The 27773-nt window shown below is 43.9% G+C and overlaps 1 protein-coding gene across 1 annotated transcript in view; it reads right to left on the bottom strand.

Moving 5' to 3' along the window:
* The window catches only part of LOC124778790 (glutamate receptor ionotropic, kainate 2), a 341610-nt gene that overhangs the window by 32312 nt on the left and 281525 nt on the right, over positions 1-27773 (bottom strand). The window contains exons 14-15 of the mRNA XM_047253668.1: positions 15261-15486; positions 310-474 (exon numbers count right to left, since the gene is read on the bottom strand). Coding sequence (XP_047109624.1) covers positions 310-474; positions 15261-15486 — 391 coding nt within the window. The remainder of the gene's footprint in view (positions 1-309; positions 475-15260; positions 15487-27773) is intronic.

Consider the following 27773-nt stretch of genomic DNA (forward strand, 5'->3'; position numbering starts at 1 on the left):
CCCAAACTACCTAGCAGAGTGCAATGAGGAGTGCGTTAGTATTGGTGGAAACTGCTTAAGGAATCATTAGTTTAACGACAAGTGACACCATCGCACTGGAAATGGTTCCTTACACTGTTGAAGTGAAAACAGGAAACAGCCTCAAGCCTTTCGTTGTCTTTTTTTTTCAATTCTGCTTCTTAGTACACAAGCATACAACATTCCAAAAACCCTTTGGTTTGCTCTATCAACTTTATAATTTTTTATAGATGTGTTACAGTTTTAAAAGTAAGAATTTTAAAAGATTTTTCCTGGAACGAGCGGACGTACCTATGTTGTCGACACCAAGTGCGTTCGCCTTGGACTCCTTGCCCTTCTCGGTGCGAGTGCACGTGTCTCCTGGGTTCTTCCACCACTTGTCGTACAGGATCTGAATCTCACCCTTCTCCTGTAGCTCCAAGATGGCCAGCGAAATTTTGTCGCGCCATGGAGACCCTGTAACAGATACACTGGGATATTAAAGACAGAAGAAAATCTATCCAATCTATAGATATTTTTTGATATTTTTCACAAGGCAAGGCCGTGCGCTGCATCACTATGCGGACAGTGATGATCCTCCCCTATCATCTGAGGATGCCTTAGCGACGTGTTTTAAGAAGTATAAGAGCAGGTCTGGATCTTAAAAAGGAACTGTTACGTCTTTCAGAATATGGTGAGTGTAACGAATTATCTAATAACTACAGGAAATGGATTGAGAGTAACTGAATGAAAGGCCACAGTAATGGGGAGTAGCAAAAATGAGTTTAACAATAAACTTAACATCAGAATTGCGGACCACGAGGTGGACGAAGACAAAGAATTCTGCTACGTTGGGAGCAGTGCAATTCATGATCGAAGAAGCAAGGAGGAAGTGAAGAGCATATTAGCACACACCCAATTTTCATTCTGTATTGTGTAGTGTCTTTAGTTTCTTGCTTATTTATATCAATTTCTTATATATCTTGATGGATTTTCCTATGTCTGTTGGGTTTGCCTTTTAATATTTCAAAATGCCGTACAATTTTTCTTTTCAATCTGCTAGTTCCAATTCTATCTGAGTGTCCATAGAACGTCAGTCTTCGTTTCCTAATTTCATCTCTAATTTTGCCGATACGATTATGTACAAATCTATTACATCTTAATTTAAATTTAATTCATTGCTTTGGCTCACATCATTATCGCAGATAAATATGAAGATCAGTATTTCTCAGAAACATCGCCTTTATATGACTCAATTCAAATCTTTGTATTGCAGCTCTGTTTCCAAAGAACATCCTCACATCCTTTCTACCTTTTTTCTTTATCATTTTTATTGGTCTTAAAATTAGTTCCTTTTATGCATATGCGCAATCTGGCCGAAATACTATATTGTAATGATGAATATTTCCCATCCTATAGAATGCATTTTATTGTTAACATTGTTTGTTACGTGAAATGCTAAGTCCTTGTTTCTCTGTCTTGCTCTGATTGCTTCTTTTCTGCCTCCATTACTTGAATAACTTCTCCTAGATAACCAAATTTTTCTAATCTTACGATATTTTGACACTATGTGCATAGTTTAGGTAATATTTTCATACTTTGTGCATAATTTTCATGGTAAACTCTTATTGTTTCTCATTATTCCTGTAGTTGCGATTTTCTTGCTGTTTAAGTGTATCTATCCGTTTTTGTGACAGAGATGCAGAAACATCTCATCATCTGCAAATGACAAACACTTAATTTTGAGATCATCCATTATCAAGCCAACTTGTATTCCGTTCTTGACATTAGATTCTGCGTATTTCATCCCACAGCCGCTAACCATAGTTTTGAAAAACAGTACGGTTGAACAAGACTGTCTAATTCCTATTGGGTCTCCTTATGTATTCCAAGTTCTCATAGGGCCTTAAGTGAGGTCCGTCAGTCTATACCGTCATAGTCCTTTTGAAATACAGAAATGTACGCCAATATTCTCTAGCTTTTTTAGTCGCTTCTTGCAATTTTCGCTTCAGACACTCATTTGTTCCACATTGGGTCTGCCTTTCCTAATGCTGCCCGAAATTCTCCTAAGTCGGCATCCAGCCATTCTCAATTGTGACAGATGCTGCAGCCATGATTTGTATGCTATAGGAGTATCCTTAAAACACTCTACTTGCTGACATGTTAGTCGCCAACTTTTGTATGTAACAAGGAGATTAATCCTCCTCTCCAAACGTGGTACCTTTCCTCTTCAAACATTGTTTTCTCTGCTTAGTTTGTTTTCTACGATATTTTATAACTTCTGGTGTGTTATCATCTTCCAATGCTTTAATGTTATTTAAGGAGTTCAGACTCCCTCCTGTATTACTTCACGTTTGATATATTCCAGTATGCCTTTTGGCGCCTTACAATTTCAAGACTACTATAGAACTTGCTCTGCTAAGCTCTTCCTTTCGGCGCTTAAGTTAATGTGCACTTTCGAGAGACAGTATAACGTTTTCAACAAAACCAAGATGTTTCAAATATGTTCCATTAACTCGTATTCCTTCTTAATTTTCCCAGTTAATGAACGTAAAAAGTTCTTACAGAACTTAAAAGAAATCATGACTGTTCATGTTGTTATAGAGATGGAATTAATGTCTTAAGTTATTATAAAAACAGGACGCTATCAAAGGCTGTTTAGAAGTCTTAAAACGGCAATCGTGGCATTCACGGTGTCACACGTGGAAACAAAATCAACAATCGTTGCTCATGATTGTCACAGCAGTACACATTAATTCTTTACTTGTATTTTTCTGTTCGAGAACAATAAAATTTTGCAAGTGCTCAAAAAATAGACAAAAGTGATTTTTTTTATCCGAATGAGTATTTTTTTCTGCAGCATAGACTTCTGAAAAAATTGCCTTTACTGACACAGGTATTTATATCGTTCTAGTCTCTAGCAAATGCTCGAGTTTACATTTCACACATTCCCAAACTCAGTAAGTAGGTCGCTTCAGTACTTTTCTTACTTACCTTGTATTTACCGCTAATGTCTCGTCCTGCGCAAATTCGCAAGCTACTAGAATAAAGCATCCTGTAGATAAGAAGGGTAAAACAAGAGGCCCGCAAAATATAGTCTGTTGTCCTTAACATCGGTTTTGAACATGTTCTGAGTTCAAGTACCTGGATTCCGGAGAACGTTTGATACTGTGCCCCACTGTAGACTCTTAACGAAGATCCGAACATACGGAATAGATTCCCCGATATGTGAGTGGATCGAACATTTCTTAAACAACGGAACGCGGTACGCTGGCGTGGACGGTGAGTGTTCATCAGAGACAAAGGGCATCATGAGGAGAGCCCCAGGGAAATGGGATAGGACCTCTCTTGTTCTCTATACAGGGTGTATCATAATTAATGGCGTAAACGCGTACAGTTAGAACTACACGAGACTAGAAGCGAAAAATTTCATTAAACGTGGGCTATAAGAGATAGAACAAAGAAAATGTTGTGAGGAAGACTAACCAAAGACTGCGTTTTATTGAGAACACTTAGAAATAGTAACAGATCTACTAAGGAGACTGCGTACAATACGCTTGTCCGTCCTCTTTTAGAATACTGCTGCGCGGTGTGGGGTCCTTACCAGATAGGACCGACGTAGTACACTGAAAAAGGTCAAAGAAGGGCACCACGTTTTGTATTATCACTAAACATGGGGGAGAGTGTCACAGAAATGATACAGGATTTGGGCCGGACATCATTAAAAGAAAGCCGTTTTTCGTTGCGACGGAATCTACTCACGAATTTCCAATCGCCAAATTTCTCCTCCGAGTGTGAAAATATTGTGTTGACACTGACCTACATAGGGAGAAACGATCACCAGGATAAAATGAGGGAAATCAGAGCTCGTACAGAAAGATAGAGGTGTTCGTTCTTTCCGCGCGCTATGCGGGATTGGAATCATAGAGAATTGTGAAGGTTGTTCGACGAACCCTCTGCCAGGCACTTAAATGTGTTTTTCAGAGTATCCATGTAGATGTAGAGCTATGAGCACTTCTTCATCTTCGATTTTCGATACCGTGATACAAATCTTTTCTACTGGAAGCTCTTTGCTATCCATATTTTGTGAGGAGATATTATGGACCAAAACAAGAAAAAAATGGCCGATAAACATATGCCCTAAAGTGCATACCTTAAGTGCTAAGAGCACTTGCTCAGTATAGTATGTCACACTAGGGAAGATGAAGAAGTGCTCGTTGCTCTTAAGACATGCATTTTAGAGCCCACGTTTACTGGATATCTTTTTGTTGTTTTGATCCATTCTACCACCTCTCAAAATATGGAAAGCAGAGAGCTTGCAGAAGAGGAGATTTGTTTCACATTATGTAAGATGAAGAAATGCTCATAGCTCTTTAGTTACGCGCTTTAGAGGCCATATTTCCTGAGACTTTTTGTTTCTAGTGTCGTGTACTTTAAGCGTATGCGTTTACTCTTTTAATTATGATACACCCCGTACACATAAACGATCTGACGGATAGGGTAAGGATCTATATGCGAATGTTTGGTAATGGCGTTATAATGCACGGCATATTGTCGTCTTTGACTAACAGTAGGTGGATACAGGCTGCCTGAAACAGTCACGGAGATTAAATGTGTAGGCGCAACATTGCAAATCAATACGAAACGGAACGAGCATGTATAGTCGATAGTAGGAAAGGCGAATGGTCGATTTCGGTTTATTTGGAGAATTCTAGGAAACTGATCGCATCAATAAAGGAGACAGCGTATAGAACGCTAATGCGACCTACTCTTGAGTGCTTCAGATCCCCAACAGGTAGGTTTAAAGGAAGTCGTCAAAGCAATTTACAGGTGCGCTGCTAGATTTGTTACCGGTAGATTCGATCAACACCCGAATATTGCTGAGATACTTCGTGAACTCAAATTGAAAGTCGAGAGAGAACACGAAGTTCTTTTCGCGAAACACTGTTGAGAAAATTTAGAGAACCGGCATTTGCTACTGACTGCGGATCGGTTCCCCTGCCCCCCCAATGTACATTTCGCGTGAGGGCCACGATGGCAAGATAAGAGAAAGGAAATTAGTGCACCTACGGAGGAGTATAGATAGTCGTTTTCGCTTGCTCTGTTTGTGAGTGGAACAGGAAAGAGAATGACTGATAGTGGTACAGGGTACTCTCCGCACTGCACCGTATGGTAGTTTGAGTATTACGTACGTATGTTTGGATGTGTGTAGATGGTCGTCCACCGTGTCAGGAAAGATCAGTCCGTAACAGCATATCGCGGGAAGATTACGTTCCCGGTTTCAGTCATGGTCCGACACACAATTGTAATCTGCCAGAGGGTTTCTGAATAGCACTCGTTCCCCTGCAAGGTCAAAGTTCCATAGTTGAAACTCTACGATATTTCGACGAAACAAGCGCTCCTGTTAATTCTTTGAAACGGAGGGCTGAGGTTTGTAGCACTGTGGCTGGTTAGGATGTGTTTTTCTGACGGTTTCTCAAAGAGGTCTGAGGAATTCTACGATACTTATCCAGCCCTCTATTGCTTAAATATTCCGCAGGCGAAAACTGTGTGTGGCTTATTATATACTATTTATTTCCAGCACGGAGACGCACGCACAAACAGTATAAATGCATCAGGATAAAGACTGATCCGGAAGACATAATTATACCTGTATGAAAAATGAAATGGAGGTGATCGGAACCCATAGCCATTCGAATGGCTGCTGGGTCGACCAAAGACGTTCTTTGCTGGAGTGCATAGTTAAGACTAAAACGAGTGCATAATGCAGGGTAGAAGATGGTAACAACGTAAATGAGTGTGGATTAGTGCCACATTACATGTACAACTCTGGAGGCCACCAGTATCAAGGTTCAAAATGGTCCAAATGGCTTTGAGCACTATGGTACTTAACATCTGAGGTCATCAGTCCCCTAGAACTTAGAATTACTTAAACCTAACTAACCTAAGGACATCACACACATCTATGCCCGAGGCAGGATTCAAACCTGCGTCCGTAGCGGTAGCGCGGTTCCAGACTGAAGCGCCTACAACCGCTTGGTCACAGTGGCCGGCCCAGTATCAAGGAGTGGATTTCAACTCTCTGCTTGTCCTGCTGATGATTAGGAGTAAGAATGGTTTTCCACATGGTGGTTTTGCTAAGTTTACACATTGAAAATGACCTTACGTACCAAGAACAATTTTACTGACTACGACAACTGTCGCGGAACTCTACGTTTACATTTTCTGAGACTTTTCGAGCTAGATGTTTCAGTATCTACAGGACGTGCGTAACTATGATGTCCCAGGAAAATTCTGCTCCAGTGTACGAAATTTCGACAGTTACAGAGAGACTTCTTCAGAGAATATGCAGTAGATAATCTGTTAGTAATATGTGGCACATCAGGAATAACTCGACAAAGTAATGTGGAAAATAGCTGCTAAATGGAGAAACCGTGCTGGGGACAGCCACTGAGGTGCATGATCGATCGCCTCCGAGTCTCCTTTGGCGGCGAGGCGTGAATGGGCCGCTAAAAGAGAGCAGATCGAAGGAATGGAAACATTCATTTTCACTTATCACTGTTGGAAATAAATTTTAAGAGTCTGCTTCTGCGGCAGACTTTTCGGGTATAACATTATGCACAGCTCGAAACTGGTTCTTTCACTATTTCCACAGTGCGTGTAATGATGAACCGTACTGACAAATACCAAGTGAGGCAGGCCAATGGTTCGACACTGGACTTACATTCGAGAGGACAGACGTTCAAATTCTAGGCTGGCTATCCGGATTACATTTCAATGGTTTTCTTAATCGCTTAAGGCAAAATATACTATTTGCTCAAAAGGCCACCCTTCCCTTTTATGACAGTTTCAACTCCCTGCCGCCGTTGGATAAGCAGCTGTAGCAGCAAGTCGTATTCCCCTAGCTTACTTATTTGTTACATAGTTTAATTCGTAATATCTTTGAGTGTTTTTTGGGTACTTGCATTGTCTAATTCATAAATTTCGGGCGTATTATAGTATTTGAGAGTTGTAGCATCGCGCTTTAGTGTTTACTTCATAGATTCTTACTTAAATTGCGTGTGAGTTTCGTATAGGAGGTGTAATTTCGAGTTTTAGTTACTGTAATCGTAAATTCAGGCAGATTGTAGCGCAGTCCTTAGGCATTTGTACAGCTTAGTTAATACATTCTTTGCGTGTTTCCCTTGCGTTATCTAGGCACGGACTCGTGTTTCAGTAACTGTTGTTCAACATCGATTAGAATGGACAGGGACTGTGATTGCTGTGTTCGGATGAGGGCTGAGTTGGCATCCCTTCGCTCACAGCTGCAAGCGGCGCTGACTTCGGTCGCGCAGCTTGAGGCTGTTGCCAATGGACACCACTGTGGGGAGCCGGACTTGGGTATCACGGGGATGTCAACCTCGTCCCGTCTGTCCCCAGATCGGTCTGCCGCTGTGGTTGCCCCGGTTGCTGCCCGCAGTGGGGCTGAGCCCTCGCCTGTGGTTGATTGGGAGGTCGTTCCAAGGCGTGGCAGGCAGCGAAAGACGTCCCCGGAGGCTGATCAGAAAGCCTCCCCGGTGCGTCTGACAAACAGGTTTCAGGCACTGTCTATGGCTGAGCCAGATGCAGCTGCCTGCCCTCTTTCAGAGGATGATTCTCAGCCTTCAAGGTCCGGGCAATCACAGAGGGTGGGCTTATTGGTAGTTGGGAGCTCCAATGTTAGGCGCGTAATGTGGCCCCTTAGGGATATGGCGGCTAAGGAGGGGAAGAAATCCAGTATGCACTCCGTGTGAATTCCGCGAGGAGTCATTCCTGATGTGGAAAGGGTCCTTCCGGATGCCATGAAGAGCACAGGGTGCAGCCAGCTGCAGGTGGTGGCACATGTCGGCACTAATGACGTGTGTAGCTTTGGATCCGAGGAAATTCTCTCTGGATTCCAGCGGCTATCTGATTTGGTGAAGGCTGCCGGTCTTGCTTACGAGACGAAGGCAGAGCTCACCATCTGCAGCATCGTTGACAGAACCGACTGCGGACCTTTGGTGCAGAACCGGGTGGAGGGTGTGAATCAGAGGCTCAGACGGTTTTGCGACCGTGTTGGCTGCAGATTCCTTGACTTGCGCCATAGGGTGGTGGGGTTTCGGGTTCCGCTGAATAGGTCAGGAGTTCACTACACTCAGCTGGCGACTACACGGGTAGCGGAGACTGTGTGGCGTGGACTGGGCGGTATTTTTAGGTTAGAAGGCCTCGGGAAAGTACGGGGTGGGCTGCAATCTCAAAGGGTGCATGGCAAATACAGGACGTGCTTGGATCAAGTAACAGTCGGAATTGTAGTTGTAAATTGTTGTAGTTGTGCTGGGAAAGTCCCTGAGCTTCAAACGCTAATAGAAAGCACAGAAGCTGAAATCGTTATAGGTACAGAAAGCTGGCTAACGCCTGAAATAAGTTCTGCAGAAATTTTTACGAAGTTTCAGACGGTGTTCAGGAAAGATAGATTAGGCAGAATTGGTGGTGGAGTGTTTGTGTCTGTCAGTAGTGGTTTATCTTGTAGTGAAGACGAAGTAGATGCTCCGTGCGAATTGGAATGGGTGGAGGTTATACTTAACAGCCGAACTAAGTTAATAATTGGCTCCTCCTACCGACCCCCAGACTCCGATGATATAGTTGCTGAACAGTTCAGAGACAATTTGAGTCTCGTAACAAATAAATACCCCACTCATACGGTTATAGTTGATGGGGACTTCAACCTTCCCTCGATATGTTGGCAAAAATACTTGTTCAAAACCGGTGATAGGCAGAAAACATCTTCCGAGATTGTCCTAAATGCTTTCTCCGAAAATTATTTCGAGCAGTTAGTCCACGAACCCACGCGAATTGTAAATGATTGCGAAAACACACTTGACCTCTTAGCCACATACAATCCAGAGCTAATAGAGAGCATCATGACTGATACAGGGATTAGTGATCACAAGGTCGTTGTAGCTAGGCTCAATACCGTTTCTTCCAAATCCACCAGAAACAAATGCAAAATAATTTTATTTAAAAAAGCTGATAAAGTGTCACTAGAAGCCTTCCTAAGAGACAATCTCCATTCCTTCCGAACTGACTATGCAAATGTAGACGAGACGTGGCTCAAATTCAAAGATATAGTAGCAACAGCAATTGAGAGATTCATACCTCATAAATTGGGAAGAGATGGAACTGATCCCCCGTGGTACACAAAATAGGTCCGAACGCTGTTGCAGAGGCAACGGAAAAAGCATGCGAAGTTCAGAAGAACGCGAAATCCCGAAGATTGGCTAAAATTTACAGACGCGCGAAATTTGTCACGGACTTCAATGCGAGATGCCTTTAATAGGTGCCACAACGAAACATTGTCTCGAAATTTGGTAGAAAATCCGAAGAAATTCTGGTCGTATGTAAAGTACACAAGCGGCAAGACGCAGTCAATACCTTCGCTGCGCAGTGCCGATGGTACTGTTACCGACGACTGTGCCGCTAAAGCGGAGTTATTGAACGCAGTTTTCCGAAATTCCTTCACCAGGGAAGACGAATGGAATATTCCATAATTTGAAACACGAACAGCTGCTAGCATGAGTTTCTTAGAAATACCTTACGGGTTGCGAAACAACTCAAATCGCTTGATACGGGCAAGTCTTCAGGTCCAGATTGTATACCGATTAGGTTCCTTTCAGATTACGCTGATACGATAGCTCCCTACTTAGAAATCATACACAACCGCTCGCTCACCGATAGATCTGTACCTACAGATTGGAAAATTGCGCAAGTCGCCTCAGTGTTTAAGAAGGGTAGTAGGAGTAATCCATCGAACTACAGACCTATTTCACTGACGTCGGTTTGCAGCAGGTTTTTGGAGCATATACTGTATTCAAACATTATGAATCACCTCGAAGGGAACGATCTATTGATAGGTACAGCATGGTTTCAGTAAACATCGTTCTTGTGCAACACAGCTATCTCTTTATTCGCACGAAGTAATGGCCGCTATCGACAGGGGATCTTAAGTTGATTCCGTATTTCTAGATTTCCGGAAAGCTTTTGACACCGTTCCTCATAAGAGACTTCTAATCAAGCTGCGAGCCTATGGGGTATCGTCTCAGTTGTGCGACTGGCTTCGTGATTTCCTGTCAGGAAGGTCGCAGTTCGTAGTAATAGACGGCAAATCATCGAGTAAAACTGAAGTGATATCAGGTGTTCCCCAGGGAAGCGTCCTGGGACCTCTGCTGTTCCTGATCTATATAAATGACCTGGGTGACAATCTGAGCAGTTCTCTTAGGTTGTTCGCAGATGATGCTGTAATTTACCGTCTGGTAAGGTCATCCGAAGACCAGTATCAGTTGCAAAGCGATTTAGAAAAGGTTGCTGTATGGTGTGGCAGGTGGCAGTTGACGCTAAATAACGAAAAGTGTGAGGTGATCCACATGAGTTCCAAAAGAAATCCGTTGGAATTCGATTACTCGATAAATAGTACAATTCTCAAGTCTGTCAATTCAACTAAGTACCTGGGTGTTAAAATTACGAACAACTTCAGTTGGAAAGACCTCATAGAAAATATTGTGGGGAAGGCGAGCCAAAGGTTGCGTTTCATTGGGAGGACACTTAGAAGATGCAACAAATCCACTAAAGAGACAGCTTACACTACACTCGTTCGTCCTCTGTTAGAATATTGCTGCGCGGTGTGGGATCCTTACCAGGTGGGATTGACGGAGGATATCGAAAGGGTACAGAAAAGGGCAGCTCGTTTTGTATTATCACGTAATAGGGGAGAGAGTGTGGCAGATATGATACGCGAATTGGGATGGAAGTCATTAAAGCAAAGACGTTTTTCGTCGCGGCGAGATCTATTTACGAAATTTTAGTCACCAACTTTCTCTTCCGAATGCGAAAATATTTTGTTGAGCCCAACCTACATAGGTAGGAATGATCATCAAAATAAAATAAGAGAAATCAGAGCTCGAACAGAAAGGTTTAGGAGTTCGCTTTCCCCGCGCGCTGTTCGGGAATGGAATGGCAGAGAGATAGTATCATTGTGGTTCGATGAACGCTCTGCCAAGCACTTAAATGTGAATTGCAGAGTAGTCATGTAGATGTAGATGAACTGCACTGGAGACAATTTCAGTGAGGTGTCTGAATGCCTGTGGAGAAATGGCACCTCATTCTTCCTCAAGAGCCCAAACCACAAAAGCTAGTAGGTTCAGGAGTGAAGTCTGGAGAATTCGCCATGCTCAAAACCTTTTTATCGGATTGCCACAGGGGGTATCGTTATTTATTTCCCCAAGTCATTCGTTTCCAGCGATCCACTGAACAGTGGCGTCGATCTGTGTACCTCCTCAGTCGTCAATTACCGACAACTACAGAAATGTATGGCTTGTGAGGAGCTACTCGATATTGTACTCAATTCCTTTTAACTTCCTACACATAAGCATTTTACTAGCTGGTCTGCTGGCACTTGGCAACTAATGAGTGATTTCTTTTGCTGATTTAATACGATGTTTTACAAGCACTCTACGCAATGCTCGACAGTCCGTGTCCGTCACTACATGAGATTTACTTAGCTGTGGTTGTTCTTTCGCATTTTCACTTCAGACTCAGGTCATCAAGGAGCATCTCAGGTAGATTTAGAAGGGTTGAAATGTCCACTGACGATCTGTTACTCTGGTGACATCCAATGGCTGGTCCACGATCGAAGTCGATGACCTCTACTGACCGACCTATTCCGCTGTTTACTGCTTTTCTGTTGACAACACAATGCTCACTGCATCCTCTTATAATGGCAGGTCCGCCTCTCGTGACACCTAGTGGTCAATTCCGCATTACATAGGGGTATCCGTATACTTCTGATAAGAAAGGTGTAATGTTATACACTCGTGCTCATAAATTAAGGATAACTGCTGAATGTGGTGGCACACAACGTGGCACTACACAAAAAAGGCGCTAGCAGCATAGGCACATAGGGAACACACAAGACACAGATCTGTAAGTCCACAGTACTAGTGATAAATTGAGAAAACCGTCCCGAAACACATGTGCTACAAAACTCCACTGTTTCCTGTATATGTACCCCGACATCATAAGAGATACGATCAGTATGCACACGTACACAGGCCGCACAATGGGTTGGCATACTCTGGATCAGGTGGTCGAGCAGCTGCTGGGGTATAGCCTCCCATTCTTGCACCAGTGCATGTCGGAGCTCCTGAAATGTCCCACGAGTTTGAAGACGTGCAGCGATACGTCGACCGAGAGCATCCCTGACGTGCTCGATGGGGCATAGGTCTGGAGAACAGGCAGGCCACTTCATTCGCCTGATATCTTCTGTTTCAAAGTACTCCTCCACGATGGGAGCTCGGTGGGGCCGTGCGTTATCATCCATCAGGAGGAAGGTGGGACACACTACACATCTGAAAAGGTGGACATACTGGTGCAAAATGACGACCCGATTACCTGACCTGTTACAGTTCCTCTGTCAAAGACATGCAGGGGTGTACGTGCACCAGTCATAATCCCACCCCACATCATCAAACCACGTCCTCCATACAGGTCCCTTTCAAGGACATTAAGGGGTTGGTATATAGCTCCTGGTTCACGCCAGATGAGAACCCGGCGAGAATCACTGTTCAGACTATACCTGGACTTGCCTGTGAACATAACCTGGGACCACTATTTCAATGATGACATACTGTGTTCTTGACACCAGGCTTTACTGGCTCTCCTGTGACCAGGGGTCAGTGGAATGCACCTTGCAGGTTTCCAGGCGAATAAACTATGTCTTTTCAGTCGTCTGTAGACCGTGTGTCTGGAGACAACTGTTCCAGTGGCTGTGGTAAGGTCCCGAGGAAGGCTACCAGCAGTTCTCCCTGGCCGTCTGCGGGCACTGATTGTGAGATATCGGTCTTCTTGTGGTGTCGTACACTGTGGACGTCCCGTACTGTAGCGCCTGGACACGTTTCCTGTCTGCTGGAATCGTTGCCATAATCTTGAGATCACACTTTATGGCACACGGAGAGCCCGTGCCACGACCTGCTGTGTTTGACCAGCCTCCAGTCGCCCTAGTATTCTACCCCTGATAACGTCATCAATATGTGTTCTTTGAGCCATTTTCAACGCACAGTCTCCATTACCATGTCTGAAAAGGTCTGCACACCTACCGCTGCACCGCACTCTGACATGCAACAAGACAACTCTGTGTATGTGGACTGCTGCCAGCGCCACTTTGCGACGACCGCAGGTCAAATGCACCGCATGGTCATACCCCGAGGTGATTTAAACCCGCAAACCGCCCACCAGAGCGTTGTTTCACCATGTATCAGCATTATCCTTAATTTATGAGCATGAGTGTAAATGATTCGAAAAGAACACGATGTATTTCCTTCCCCACCCTTGTCCAACGATGTTTGGGATCCGTCCTTAATGACCCCTTAATTAGTGGGTTGTTAAATCATAATCAACCTAATTTTATTTCACTGACACGTAGAAGCTGAATTTCGGACTCTGACTCGATCTGCAGTTTTTGTCTTTTGTGGACTGATTGCAAGCAGAAAATTCTCGAGTTGGAGTATAATACTGATAAACAGCTCTCGCCTATATGAAAAATTCCATAAATATTATTCCAGCTAATAATGCGACATTCTTCATACGTTATTTTACGAGAACGACAGTAAAATTAAATACTAGTTAGTAATATGACTAATAAAGTACATTATAGTATAACAGAGAATTTATGTTACTTCGGCATATTTCAGTGTTTGACGTCGATAGTTCTTAGTGGCACTAGTCTGACATTATATGTCACTGGAGAACTGCTACGTCGCAGGCAGGTGGTAAACATGCTGTACCAACTACACTCGGCAAGAATCTCTTGCCACATTTACATGAATGAGTTCCCCTTAAATTGGTAACTGATATTAATTTATACGTGCGGTGTGCAATCTTTCCATTTCTATATATTTAGACTTCTAGCTCTTCAGGTCAGTACTCACTTTTTTTTGTTTCCGACTCTTCAGCATTTCTATCATGTTTGATTACTCATGAACCAAATCGCTGATGTCCTGGAATATGAAGAAAACGAGATATTTCGAACGAAAGTGGTGCCACAGTTCCTTGCTGATGTTTGTACCGTCACTGGGTGTTAACATAATATAGCAAATAAATGAAAATGCTACAACTAGACGGGTGCTTCTCCACAAAGTGAAAATTGCATTGGAAGAATAAGGTATCTGTAACACCGATCAGAATTTCAGTAAGCAGTTCATATTTAATGTACAAGCTTATGCAAAATGGTTCCACAAAACTGCTAACAAATATGATCGCATACAAGCTGGAGAGTTACCTACCAAAGCCCTATGATAATCTATACCCCCACATTAAATCGTTCGAGTCGTGTCTCGATGTAGGTGCGATCTATAGGGCGGATTTAGTACACTAGTTACAGTTTCCATTTACAAGACGTCGTCATGCAAGAACTATGGGCATTTAATCGAGTTTGAGACTTATACTGGAACTGGCTGTATATCTCAACTTACAAGCACTCTATGGACGCACAAATAGTGATACCGTGTTTTCGATATACAAAATTACACTCCACACTGTGACTCAAGTCCTAAGGGATGTTTGTGTTTGGATAGCAAGCCGAATTACTTGGGATAAAGAAGCGTTGGCGCTGGCATTGTACACCTGATTTCTTGCAACGAAACCGCACTAACATTTGGTTGAAGATAGTGGACTATTTAAGGATAGTCGTCATTAAAATGGGTGTGAAATTTAATCCTCGCTCTACGGACGTTCAGGCTTAAGGTCACTGTAAACTATAAGTTCAACTGCTCTCTGAATATGCAAAATCGAATATAACGTCTGATTCAGAGTCGTTGGTCCGATCTTGCTATGGTGTGTGTCTTCCAGAATATTCCCGTATATAGAGCTTCACATCCAATGCAACCAGTTCCATACAGTGATCGTACATGCTTGGCAGAAGTTTTCTAAAAGTCGTCGGAAGTAAATCTAGTTTCATAAATACTACGTGAGAAAGTCTTCGGAGACAAAATATACTGCTCCTATAAAGAACGCGTGGAGAGTATTGGACAGATTTTGCCGACTGAATTTTCTGTAGTAGTGATCAATCATAGTGAATAACACGCCCACTGTTGTTTTAAGATTTCTGCAAAATTTTATCATGAAATGGTTAAAATATCTTCCTATTAGCTTTGAAAGAGTTCCGTCGACACTCAGGTACGACGTGTGGCACAGCAAGGTATGTTTCAGTGACTTACCCATCGGCGTGGCGATGCCGTAGCCCTTGGAATCCAGGAGGCCGCCGATCTGCGTGAGGTTGCAGTCCCTCTGTACGATGTAGTCCAGCATAGTGGACTCCATGAGGAAGGCGTAGTTCCCCTCCAGCACACGCTGGATACCTTCCTCGTACGTCGAGACGAACACCGACGGCTTCTTGTTCTCCATGAAGCGCCACATTTTCTTGTACGTTTCGATCATCGAATCCTGCAGACACAATGCAAAATACGCTGCTCAAAGGAATTAGGGGAACGTGAATTGGGGCGTCTGCCATACCCCATTGAGCAATAACTGAAGACTGGGTAGGTTACCAAATTATACCTTTATCCTTCAGAAATTAAGTACACAAGTAGAGTGGGTACGTTACCAAATTATACCTTTGTCATTCAGGAATTAAGTACACAAGAAACCATCGTTACATCCTCAATCGTTCACATAAAATTAACTGAAATGTCCGAGAGGTGTCGAAAACAAGGTGGAAACACTCATTCTGGGTGTGAGTGTTTATCACTGTCTGACACCTATGTAGTAGGCTCCACATAAATCTCCAGGGGTCACCCTATGGTATTCGTTCCCATTCTTCAACGAGAGCCATGAGAGTTCTTGGATAATCTGTAGTGGAACAGGGAGATTACGAACACGTCTGTCGAGCGTGTCCCACATAAGCACGATGGGGTTTACGTCGGGACACACCACAGGCCGTTCGACTACTTTAATGTCCAGGCTTCGCGAGGACGTCCTTGCTGTCGCCTGCCACGTAGACCCTAACGTTAGAAAGATTCCAGGGCCACCGCCGTATGCAGCAGCCACCACATGGTTCAGCATGATCTGTTCGATGTACTGCCAGGGTGGTAAGGCGACCATGGACAACCACAAGATCCCTATGTCTATGAACACTGACGACTCCTCGCATCGTCACAGAACCTCGGAAATCTGTCGATTTCGTGGACAACATTTGGCAGGTACTGCTCACCACGGGTGTCCCAGCACGAACACGGCCATAACGTCACGTCAGGGGATATCTGGAATCGTCTACGAACAATATATTTCGCCAATGACGAAGTTTTGTGTGTGTGTGTGTGTGTGTGTGTGTGTGTGTGTGGGTGTGTGTGTGTGTATGTATGTGGTAAGCCTGCGAAACCGTTAGAAACCGTCAGGGAGTTTTTGAAAATGTGCATAACCCTTGATTCAATGAGTGCAAGCGTGTCTGCAATCAACCGGAGGACATTTAGAACAGTTATTATTATGATAGGTTGAGGTGCAGTCACCTAACCTGTAAACTTTCATTATTAGCTTGATAACGAAGGTTTTTTGGACGTACGTTTACAGGAACTTTTTTCTTGTTTTGGTATGAGGAACCTGCCCCCAAAGTTTATAGAAGTACTTTCTAGGCACCCTGTATATTTCACAAGCATTTAACATATTTCGCACATATCTGTACACATATTTCGTCAGTATCTGTTGTGAATTTCGCACTGCAGTTCCGGTTGAATTCTGAGGAAACTTTTAATTCCGCCAGTAATCTCATTTCGAGACAGAGAGATGAATTTCAATGTGTCTGTGGTGCATGATGTTTGGTGGCGAAACACGCTGGGAAAATTATGAACTTGCTCCAGTGCTCAATTTCACGATGTGGTTGATGCACTGAACAGTGCAAATAAGAGACAGATTACACGCCATACTTTTAATGTATTAAAAGTTTTTTTTTAAGTCATCAGTCTTCTGACTGGTTTGATCTCGCCTGCCACAAATTCCTTTCATTTCAGAGTAGCACTTACAACCTACGTCAGCAGTTATTTGCTGGATTTATTACAATCTCTGTCTTCCTCTACAGTTTTTACCCCTATAGTACCATGGAAGTTATTCTTTGATGTCTTAATAGATATCCTATCATCCTGTACCTTCTTCTCGTCAGTGTCCTCCTCCCTTTCCTCCGATTCTGCGGAGAACTTCTTCATTCCTTACCTTGTAAGCCCACCTAACTTTCAACACTCTTCTGTAGCACCACATCTCAAATGCTTCAGTTCTGTTCTTCTCGCGCAACCCATGTCTCACTGCCATAACGATGCTGTGATCGAAATACATTCTCAGATTTTTATTTCTTCAAATTAAGACCGATGTTTTTGACTAGAAGAGTTCTCTTACAGGAGAGAAACACCATCATGTCGTTTTCGGACGTTTCTACGTACCAGTTCATCTCATTGTGTTCCACACTCCTATCGGCAGTAAGGGTATCTTACCTCGAAAGCTCCGGCGCAGAGGTGGCCCAATGTGGCGTCGAATGTAATAAGATCTGCACCAAGGCGGCCGGACCTGCCCCCTAAGGAGCCTCCCGGCGAATGACGCCAAACGCTCATTTCCATACCTCCAAAGTATTATTTACACAAATATGAGCGATAAATACACCATAGTCCGCAGCTCGTGGTCGTGCGGTAGCGCTCTCGCTTCCCACGCCCGGGTTCCCGGGTTCGATTCCCGGCGGGGTCAGGGATTTTCTCTGCCTCGTGATGACTGGGTGTTGTGTGCTGTCCTTAGGTTAGTTAAGTTTAAGTAGTTCTAAGTTCTAGGGGACTGATGACCATAGATGTTAAGTCCCATAGTGCTCAGAGCCATAAATACACCATATTTTGACGAAATTGCTCCAGGCGATCCTGATTTATCATTTTACGTCATCCTTTTTCACCCCAAACCTTCAAACAGTGCGGCGCTATGTGTGTCTTACTGTCCCAGTAAATTTTCGCGCATATCAAGTGATACGGAAGGAATACCGTTAGACGTTACAGGGATATGCTTATATGTCCCCCTCCCCCTACCCTTCTCCCCCCTCCCCCCCCCCGTCCCCCAACGACCTGGACCGAACTCTAGGAGTCAAACGTCATCGTGACTGTCACCTAGAAGCCTAACGACCTCGAAAACTATTGTCGTCTACAGCCGTTTGCAATTCTCAGTTGATCTCAGTTGAAAGCTGTCAAAACCACTGCGAGGTGTCAGAGATTTCCTTGAGTCGACTGTAGGATTGTCTTACGACTAAAGACAAAATGCGCGGTGCGGCATTTCTTCATGCATCTCAGTGTTCATGATATGCTTTTGTAGGTTCATTTAGTGACATATGTGGATAATGTCTGAGAACTGAAATAATAAATTTAAATCTAATGCATGAAGAGGTAGTTTTTCACGCATTTATGACGTCATATCTCCTGAGCTATGATACATAGGTCATTCTTATCTTACCACCACAGCGATTGTTGCTTGATAGTAAGGGATCTACATCTACATCTACATTTATACTCCGCAAGCCACCCAACGGTGTGTGGCGGAGGGCATTTTACGTGCCACTGTCATTACCTCCCTTTCCTGTTCCAGTCGCGTATAGTTCGCGGGAAGAACGACTGTCTGAAAGCCTCCGTGCGCGCTCTAATCTCTCTAATTTTACATTTGTGATCTCCTCGGGAGGTATAAGTAGGGGGAAGCAATATATTCGATACCTCATCCAGAAACGCACCCTCTCGAAACCTGGCGAGCAAGCTACACCGCGATGCAGAGCGCCTCTCTTGCAGAGTCTGCCACTTGAGTTTGTTAAACATCTCCGTAACGCTATCACGGTTACCAAATAACCCTGTGACGAAACGCGCCGCTCTTCTTTGGATCTTCTCTATCTCCTCCGTCAACCCGATCTGGTACGGATCCCACACTGATGAGCAATACTCAAGTATAGGTCGAACGAGTGTTTTGTAAGCCACCTCCTTTGTTGCTGGACTACATTCTCTAAGGACTCTCCCAATGAATCTCAACCTGGTACCCGCCTTACCAACAATTAATTTTATATGATCATTCCACTTTAAATCGTTCCGCACGCATACTCCCAGATATTTTACAGAAGTAACTGCTACCAGTGTTTGTTCCGCTATCATATAATCATACAATAAAGTATCCTTCTTTCTATGTATTCGCAATACATTACATTTGTCTATGTTAAGGGTCAGTTGCCACTCCCTGCACCAAGTGCCTATCCGCTGCAGATCTTCCTGCATTTCGCTACAGTTTTCTAATGCTGCAACTTCTCTGTATACTACAGCATCATCCGCGAAAAGCCGCATGGAACTTCCGACACTATCTACTAGGTCATTTATATATATTGTGAAAAGCAATGGTCCCATAACACTCCCCTGTGGCACGCCAGGGGTTACTTTAACGTCCGTAGACGTCTCTCCATTGATAACAACATGCTGTATTCTGTTTGCTAAAAACTCTTCAATCCATCCACACAGCTGGTCTGATATTCCGTAGGCTCTTACTTTGTTTATCAGGCGACAGTGCGGAACTGTATCGAACTCCTTCCGGAAGTCAAGAAAAATAGCATCTACCTGGGAGCCTGTATCTAATATTTTCTGGGTCTCATGAACAAATAAAGCGAGTTGGGTCTCACACGATCGCTGTTTCCGGAATCCATGTTGATTCCCACATAGTAGATTCTGGGTTTCCAAAAACGACATGATACTCGAGCAAAAAACATGTTCTAAAATTCTACAACAGACCGACGTCAGAGATACAGTTCTATAGTTTTGCGCATCTGCTCGACGACCCTTCTTGAAGACTTGCGGTACACGGCTGTTAGACGGGGGGCAAGTTCTTTCGGGTACTCTATGTAGAATCGAATTGGTATCCCGTCAGGTCCAGTGGACTTTCCTCTGTTGAGTGATTCCAGTTGCTTTTCTATTCCTTGGACACTTATTTCGATGTCAGCCATTACTCGTTTGTGCGAGGATTTAGAGAAGGAACTGCAGTGCGGTCTTCCTCTGTGAAACAGCTTTGGAAAAAGGTATTTAGTATTTCAGCTTCACGTGTGTCATCCTGTGTTTCAATGCCATCATCATCCCGGAGTGTCTGGATATGCTGTTTCGAGCCACTTACTGATTTAACGTAAGACTAGAACTTCCGAGGATTTTCTGTCAAGTCGGTACATAGAATTTTACTTTCGAATTCACTGAACGCTTCACGCATAGCCCTCCTTACGCTAACTTTGACATCGTTTAGCTTCTGTTTGTCTGAGAGGTTTTGGCTGCGTTTAAACTTGGAATGAAGCTCTCTTTGCTTTCTCAGTAGTTTCCTAACTTTGTTGTTGTACCACGGTGGGTTTTTCCCGTCCCTCACAGTTTTACTCGGCACGTACCTGTCTAAAACGCATTTTACGATTGCCTTGAACTTTTTCCATAAACACTCAACATTGTCAGTGTCGAAACAGAAATTTTCGTTTTGATCTGTTAGGTAGTCTGAAATCTGCCTTCTATTACTCTTGCTAAACAGATAAACCTTCCTCCCTTTTTTTATATTCCTATTAACTTCTATATTCAGGGATGCTGCAACGGCCTTATGATCACTGATTCCCTGTTCTGCACATACAGAGTCGAAAAGTTCGGGTCTGTTATCAGTAGGTCCAAGATCTTATCTCCACGAGTCGGTTCTCTGTTTAATTGCGCGAGGTAATTTTCGGATAGTGCACTCAGTATAATGTCACTCTATGCTCTGTCCCTACCACCCGTCCTAAACATCTGAGTGTCCCAGTCTATATCTGCTAAATTGAAATCTCCACCTAAGACCATAACATGCTGAGAAAATTTATGTGAAATGTATTCCAAATTTTCTCTCAGTTGTTCTGCCACTAATGCTGCTGAGCCGGGAGGTCGGTAAAAGGAGCCAATTATTAACCTAGCTCGTTTGTTGAGTGTAACCTCCACCCATAATAATTCACAGGAACTATCCACTTCTACTTCACTACAGGATAAACTACTACTAACAGCGACGAACACTCCACCACCGGTTGCATGCAATCTCTCCTTTCTAAACACCGTCTGTACCTTTGTAAAAATTTCGGCAGAATTTGTCTCTGGCTTCAGCCAGCTTTCTGTACCTATAACGATTTCAGCTTCGGTGCTTTCTATCAGCGCTTGAAGTTCCGGTACTTTACCAACGCAGCTTCGACAGTTTGCAATTACAATACCGATTGCTGCTTGGTCCCCGCATGTCCTGACTTTGCCCCGCACCCGTTGAGGCTGTTGCCCTTTCTGTACTTGCACAAGGCCATCTAACCTAAAAAACCGCCCAGCCCACGCCACACAACCCGTGCTACCCGTGTAGCCGCTTGTTGCGTGTAGTAGACTCCTGACATATCCAGCGGAACCCGAAACCCCACCACCCTATGGCGCAAGTCGAGGAATCTGCAGCCCACATGGTCGCAGAACCGTCTCTGCCTCTGATTCAGACCCTCCACTCGGCTCTGTACCAAAGGTCCGCAGTCAGTCCTGTCGACGATGCTGCAGATGGTGAGCTCTGCTTTAATCCCGCTAGCGAGACTGGCGGTCTTCACCAAATCAGATATCCGCCGGAAGCCAGAGAGGATTTCCTCTGATCCATAGCGACACACATCATTGGTGCCGACATGAGCGACCACCGGCAGATGGGTGCACCCTGTACCCTTCATGGCATCCGGAAGGACCCTTTCCACATCTGGAATGACTCCCCCCGGTATGCACACGGAGTGCACATTGGTTTCTTCCCCTCTCTTGCTGCCATATCCCTAAGGGGCCCCATTACGCGCCTGACGTTGGAGCTCCCAAGTACCAGTAAGCCCACCCTCTGCGACCGCCCGGATCTTGCAGACTGCGGGGCAACCTCTGGAACAGGACAAGCAGCCATGTTAGGCCGAAGATTAGTATCAGCCTGAGACAGAGCCTGAAACCGGTTCGTCAGACAAACTGGAGAGGCCTTCCGTTCAGCCCTCTGGAATGTCTTTCGCCCCCTGCCACACCTTAAGACGATCTCCCACTCTACCACAGGTGAGGGATCAGCCTCAATGTGGGCAGTATCCCGGGCAACCACAGTCGTATTCCTATCGGGGGATGCGTGGGACGAGCTGGCCGTGCCCGACAAACCCCCATCGGGACCCCCACAGTGATGCCCATTGGCAACAGCCTCAAGCTGTGTGACCGAAGCCAACACTGCCTGAAGCTGGGCGCGAAGGGATGCCAACTCAGCCTGTATCCGATCACAGCAGTTGTAGTCCCTATCCATGCTAAAAACTATTGTGCATAGAACGTCTGAACTAATCTACAGAGAGCGCAAACAAATCGACACAAAATTTAAACGGTTATTAAAATACAAGATTGCCTAGTAAATGCAGTAATGCTGCTACTTGCGCACTGCTGACACACTGCTCGGCGGCGGAAGGAGACTACGCGATTTTACACTATTCAGGTACAAAAACGCGATGCTACAACTCTCAAATACTATAATACGCAGGAAATTTATGAATTATACAATGCAAGTACCAAAAACACGCAAAGAAATTAAGAAATAAACTATGTAATAAATGAGTGAGCTAGGAGTATACGACTTGGTGCTGCAGCTGCTTATCCAACGGCGGCAGGGAGCACACTGACTGGCCAACCGACACTGGCCGTTCAAAACAAAAACAGAAGGCAGACGACTACGCGAATTTACACTATTCAGGTACTAAAACGCGATGCAACATCTCTCAAATACTATAATACGCCCGAAATTTATGAATTATACAATGGAAGTACCAAAAACACGCAAAGAAATTAAGAATTAAACTATGTAACAAATGAGTGAGCTAGTAGTATACGACTTGCTGCTGCAGCTGCTTATCCAACGGCGGCAGGGAGCACACTGTCTGTGAGCAACCGACACTGGCCGTTCAAAACAAAAACAGGAGACAGACGACTACGTGAATTTACACTATTCAGGTACTAAAACGCGATGCAACATCTCTCAAATACTATAATACGCCAGAAATTTATGAATTATACAATGCAAGTACCCAAAAACACGCAAAGAAATTAAGAATGAAACTATGTAACAAATGAGTGAGCTAGGAGTATACGACTTGCTGCTGCAGCTGCTTATCCAACGGCGGCAGGGAGCACACTGACTGTGACCAACCGACACTGGCCGTTCAAAACAAAAACAGAAGGCAGACGACTACGCGAATTTACATTATTCAGGTACTACAACGCGATGCTACAACTCTCAAATACTATAATACGCCCGAAATTTATGAATTAAACAATGCAAGTACCAAAAACACGCAAAGAAATTAAGAATCAGACTACGTAACAAATGAGTGAGCTAGGAGTATACGACTTGCTGCTGCAGCTTCTTATCCAACGGTGGCAGGGAGATATGTGTACCAAGTTTGGTTGAAATCGGTCCAGTGGTTTAGGAGGAGATGTGGAACATACACATATACAGACACGCACATACACATACAGACACCCACACCCACCCACCCACCCACCCACACACACACACACACACACACACACACACACACACACACACACACACACACACACAAACCTTCGCAGCTTGTGCAGGACAACTGACGAAAGTTTCATCCTAATCGGATGAATGGTATAAAAATGCATGGAAGGTGAATAAAAAATATCAGGACACAAATGAAGTGACGACATTAGCTGGTAGGGGGGCTGAATTAAATCAATGGGGAAAGTCGTAAATCTGTGCTGGATAAGATTTGAACCCGGTCTCCTTCTTAGTGCTCAGATGGGCTGACCATTTGACTAACCGGACACAGTGGTCGTCGCAATTGCACGATCTACTCTAGCACGCATTCCGTCAGACTGACGTAGTGTTGTCCCTTGCTCATTATCCTCATTACTCGCAGCATTTCGCCGATTCTTGTAAGAGTTCGAGCGAGGTGTTCATCTGCACTGAAGTTGTCAGTTGGTCGTCGTCACCTTAATTATACATGTGTGCTGTCTATTCTTTCGGACGTGTTCGAAAGAAGAGACACTATATATAAAACAAATATTCATTTACGTGTGTTAGATTTATTGGTGCACTCATTCTGAGATGGCATTAATTATTATAACGGTTTACGTAACACGTTATAAGTTTGTCCGAGAACTTGACGAGATACGCTGCAGGTGTTCTGTACAATTACTGGTGCACTTACCAACAGAAAGCAGTGTGCTTTCAGACAACCCCTATTCTTTGGAATTATTACTGGAGCTATCTGCATAAACGTCGGCTTCCATATAGTTTATGCTTAATCTGACCTCCTCATTGCACACTGTTAGGAAATTGGACGAAATTTCTCACTCTGTATACACTCACGTCCACTAAAATTGTAATCTTGTAGTCCTTCTAATACACTGAATACGCGCCATGAGTAAAACTTTGTATTTGCTAACCTTCTCATTTCTGCAGTTTTACTAGTTACCAATGTTATTAATCCGTTTCCAGTTTGCCTGGTATGGTTTCAACATCCTGCATCTAACGTTACCCAGTAATCGAGACACATAACTGTTACTGAAGCCTGTTTAGTATCTATTTGTACAAAACTAAGAACGAGAAGCATACACGGTGGTTCTGTGATGGGGTTACAAACTATGCAGGATGATCGAGAAGTATCAATTAGAAGCAACGGACCCTGCTCCAGAAACGACAGTGTCAAAAGCTATAATCGTATTTTCGCTTAAAAGTTATACGCTTATATGCATCCATGTACACAGTGTATATCAGAGAAGTACTACACAGTTTCATGGAACATATGCGACGTGTATTCGTCTGCGGATGTCGTTCCAACACGATGGAGTTCCGCCCACCTTTGAACTTTGGGTTCGTGAACACCTGAATCAGACATTTCCCGAAATGTGAGTAAGCAGATGTCTTCTTGTAGAGCCGCGTGAAAAGTCTTGTGTACTAAACGCCTGTCGAGATTGAAGAGGATCTCCTGGCAAAGGATTCACGGCTCCCGCGACACTGTTCAGACTACACCGGAGATGTTAGACCGAGTTCGACAGAACTTAGTGCGACAATGCCACGCCTGGATTGACGCTTGAGGAGACTATTCTGAACAACTGTTGCAAATGTAGCAGCTTGTGAAACGGGATTTATTAATTCTGTAGAGTAGACTTAGGATTTTCGGTCTCTCTGTCATCAACTGACGTTCTCCATTAACAGTCTACCAACAGGTGAAACCAACTGATGGCAATTGGCTAAGGCAGAACGTGAATAGATTTGACCTTATACTTTTCGACTCGCTCTATTCCGGAGTAGCATCACTCAGCTTAAACTGATACATTTGCTCTTCTCCGTAATCCCTGAAAGTTTGTGACATCATCACGGAATCATCTCAGTTGAAGTCGGACTCATCGCTTAATTCTCGCATGATATTATTTTTCTGACTGCAGGTTGTTTTACTTCTTAAAACATTTCATGAGTGTGGTACGTCACTATGGAGATTCGAGTTTAGGTTATGACATGTTGCATATGCCTGCCATCATTGGCGATGATGGGATGCAGACGAATAGCCAAGTTGTGCATGACCTGCTGAAGTGCTGAAACATTGATGCTGTCGATGACCTCTTGAATGGCTATTTTTAGCTCAGCAATGGTTTTGGGGTAATTTCTGTACACCTTGCCTTAGATAGAGCCCCACGAAAAGGAGTCGCATACCTTCAGATCCCGAGAATATGGCGGCCAATTGGGGTCCATGCCAGCGGCCTCTGGGTACCCCAGAGCCAGAATGCGGTCCCCCCTCCCCCCCCCCCATACTAATTTACATCAAGCCTGCGGCCAATCGTGCAGCTGGTACGTGCTACCAAAAACCGTTCAGAAGTTATGACGATTTTATTTAATACACTTCAATAACTGTCACCCTGTAATATATATTTTCGATAAAAAATTTTCATGTACCCAGTGTTATAAGCGAATTGTGTTGCATCACTCCTCCTGTGCGTTTCTCAGAATATTGTCGAACGTTCCCGTTTACTTTCATTTATACTTGTACTGTACTTCTCACACGGCTTTCTTGTGTTAACTACTGTCCTTTATTCTGTTGCTGATCCCTGCCCAAGGAAGTACAAGCAAAGGGGTTTTTACTTCATCAAAATGCTGAGCTCGTGCGATAGCACAGCGAAAGTTGGTCTGTAAGCAAAAGTGATCATTTCTGGCGACCACCAGCTAGGAAGCTGTAATGCAATTCATACCAATTACCCCGAAAGTCACGATGCGCCGAGGCACGTGACCGGAAAGCGCAAGGCTCGCAGCTACGCGGAATCCTGCGTCTGCCCTGAAACACTGCATTCTTCTTTTTCTGAGACAGATTCGGGTTGCTTTTATCTCGCTAACGCTGGGATGCTCATGATCTGGCTAGTTACAGTAGGTTGTTCTCTTTCATTTGGGTCAAGACTGCGTACGTCGTAGTTCTTTAGAAGCTGACGGTTATTTTGTCAGATGGAACGACAAAATGCAGGCACTGCAATTCGTACCTAGAGAAAGAATACGCTTTTTATGGACATAGGTCTGGAAAGTTTATTTTTTACTTCTCTTTATAATCACATTAATCATGAAAAACAAGCAGAAACGGATGGTACCAGCACGTTTCCGTACACGAAATGTTGAAAATACTCTATTTCTTTCGTTTGGTTGGAATGTAGAGTAAGCTCTAATCCAGTTCACTGTCAGTGTCTGCTATCCAACATAACAAAGGTAATGTTGACACGTGACTTCCTTAACGCCTTATGTTGACAGGCGACTAACTTCATTATTCTACTAGTATCAGGCACCTAGTATCAACTGTTTAGTGTTCTTAACGGACGTAATTTCCGGTGCAGCGAAGTGAAAGTGTACTTCAACGTGAAGTTGGCATATGTGTGTTAGCGCCGACCGATGTGGCGGAGCGGTTCTAGGCGCTTCAGTCTGGAACCGCGCGACCGCTACGGTCGCAGGTTCGAATCCTGCCTCAGGCATGGATGTGTGTGATGTCCTTAGGTTAGATAGGTTTAAGTAGTTCTAAGTTCTAGGGGTCTGATGACCTCAGATGTTAAGTCCCGTAGTGCTCAGACCCATTTGAACTAATTAAATTCCAAAAATAAAATAAAATATAAAATAATAATAATAATAATAAAACCCAGCACCATAGAGAAACGCTGAATGAAATGCGTTTGGCTAGCAAGAGAGCAATTGGTGCTGCCTAGAGTGAGTACCATAGCAGAGTGTTGTCAAATGATATTTCACTAACCCAAAGAAATTGTTGTCGTATGTAAAGGCTGTTAGCGGCACCAAAGTTAGTCGCCAGTCCTAGCGAATGACACAGGAACTGAAACTGAGGGTAGCAAAGCAAAAGCTGACATGCTTAACACAAATTTCAAATGTTCCTTTACAAAGAAACACCCAGGAGAACTGCCTCAATTTAACCATCGTAGCACTGAAAATATGAGTGGCAGTGGTGCTGAGAAGTAGCCGAAATCGTTAAAATTGAACAAAGCTCCAGAGCCCGAAGAAATTCCTCTCCACTTCTACACTGAATTTGCGGCTGAGTTAGCTCCTCCTCTAACTAGAATCCATCGTAGATCCCTTGAACAAAAAACCGTGCTCAGGTCTTGGAAAAAAAGCACAGGCCAGATTCACCTACACGAAGGGTAGGGGAAATGATCCTTGACATCGGTTTA

The sequence above is a fragment of the Schistocerca piceifrons genome, chromosome 1 (assembly GCF_021461385.2).
Source record: "Schistocerca piceifrons isolate TAMUIC-IGC-003096 chromosome 1, iqSchPice1.1, whole genome shotgun sequence".
Taxonomy (NCBI): Eukaryota; Metazoa; Arthropoda; class Insecta; order Orthoptera; family Acrididae; genus Schistocerca; species Schistocerca piceifrons.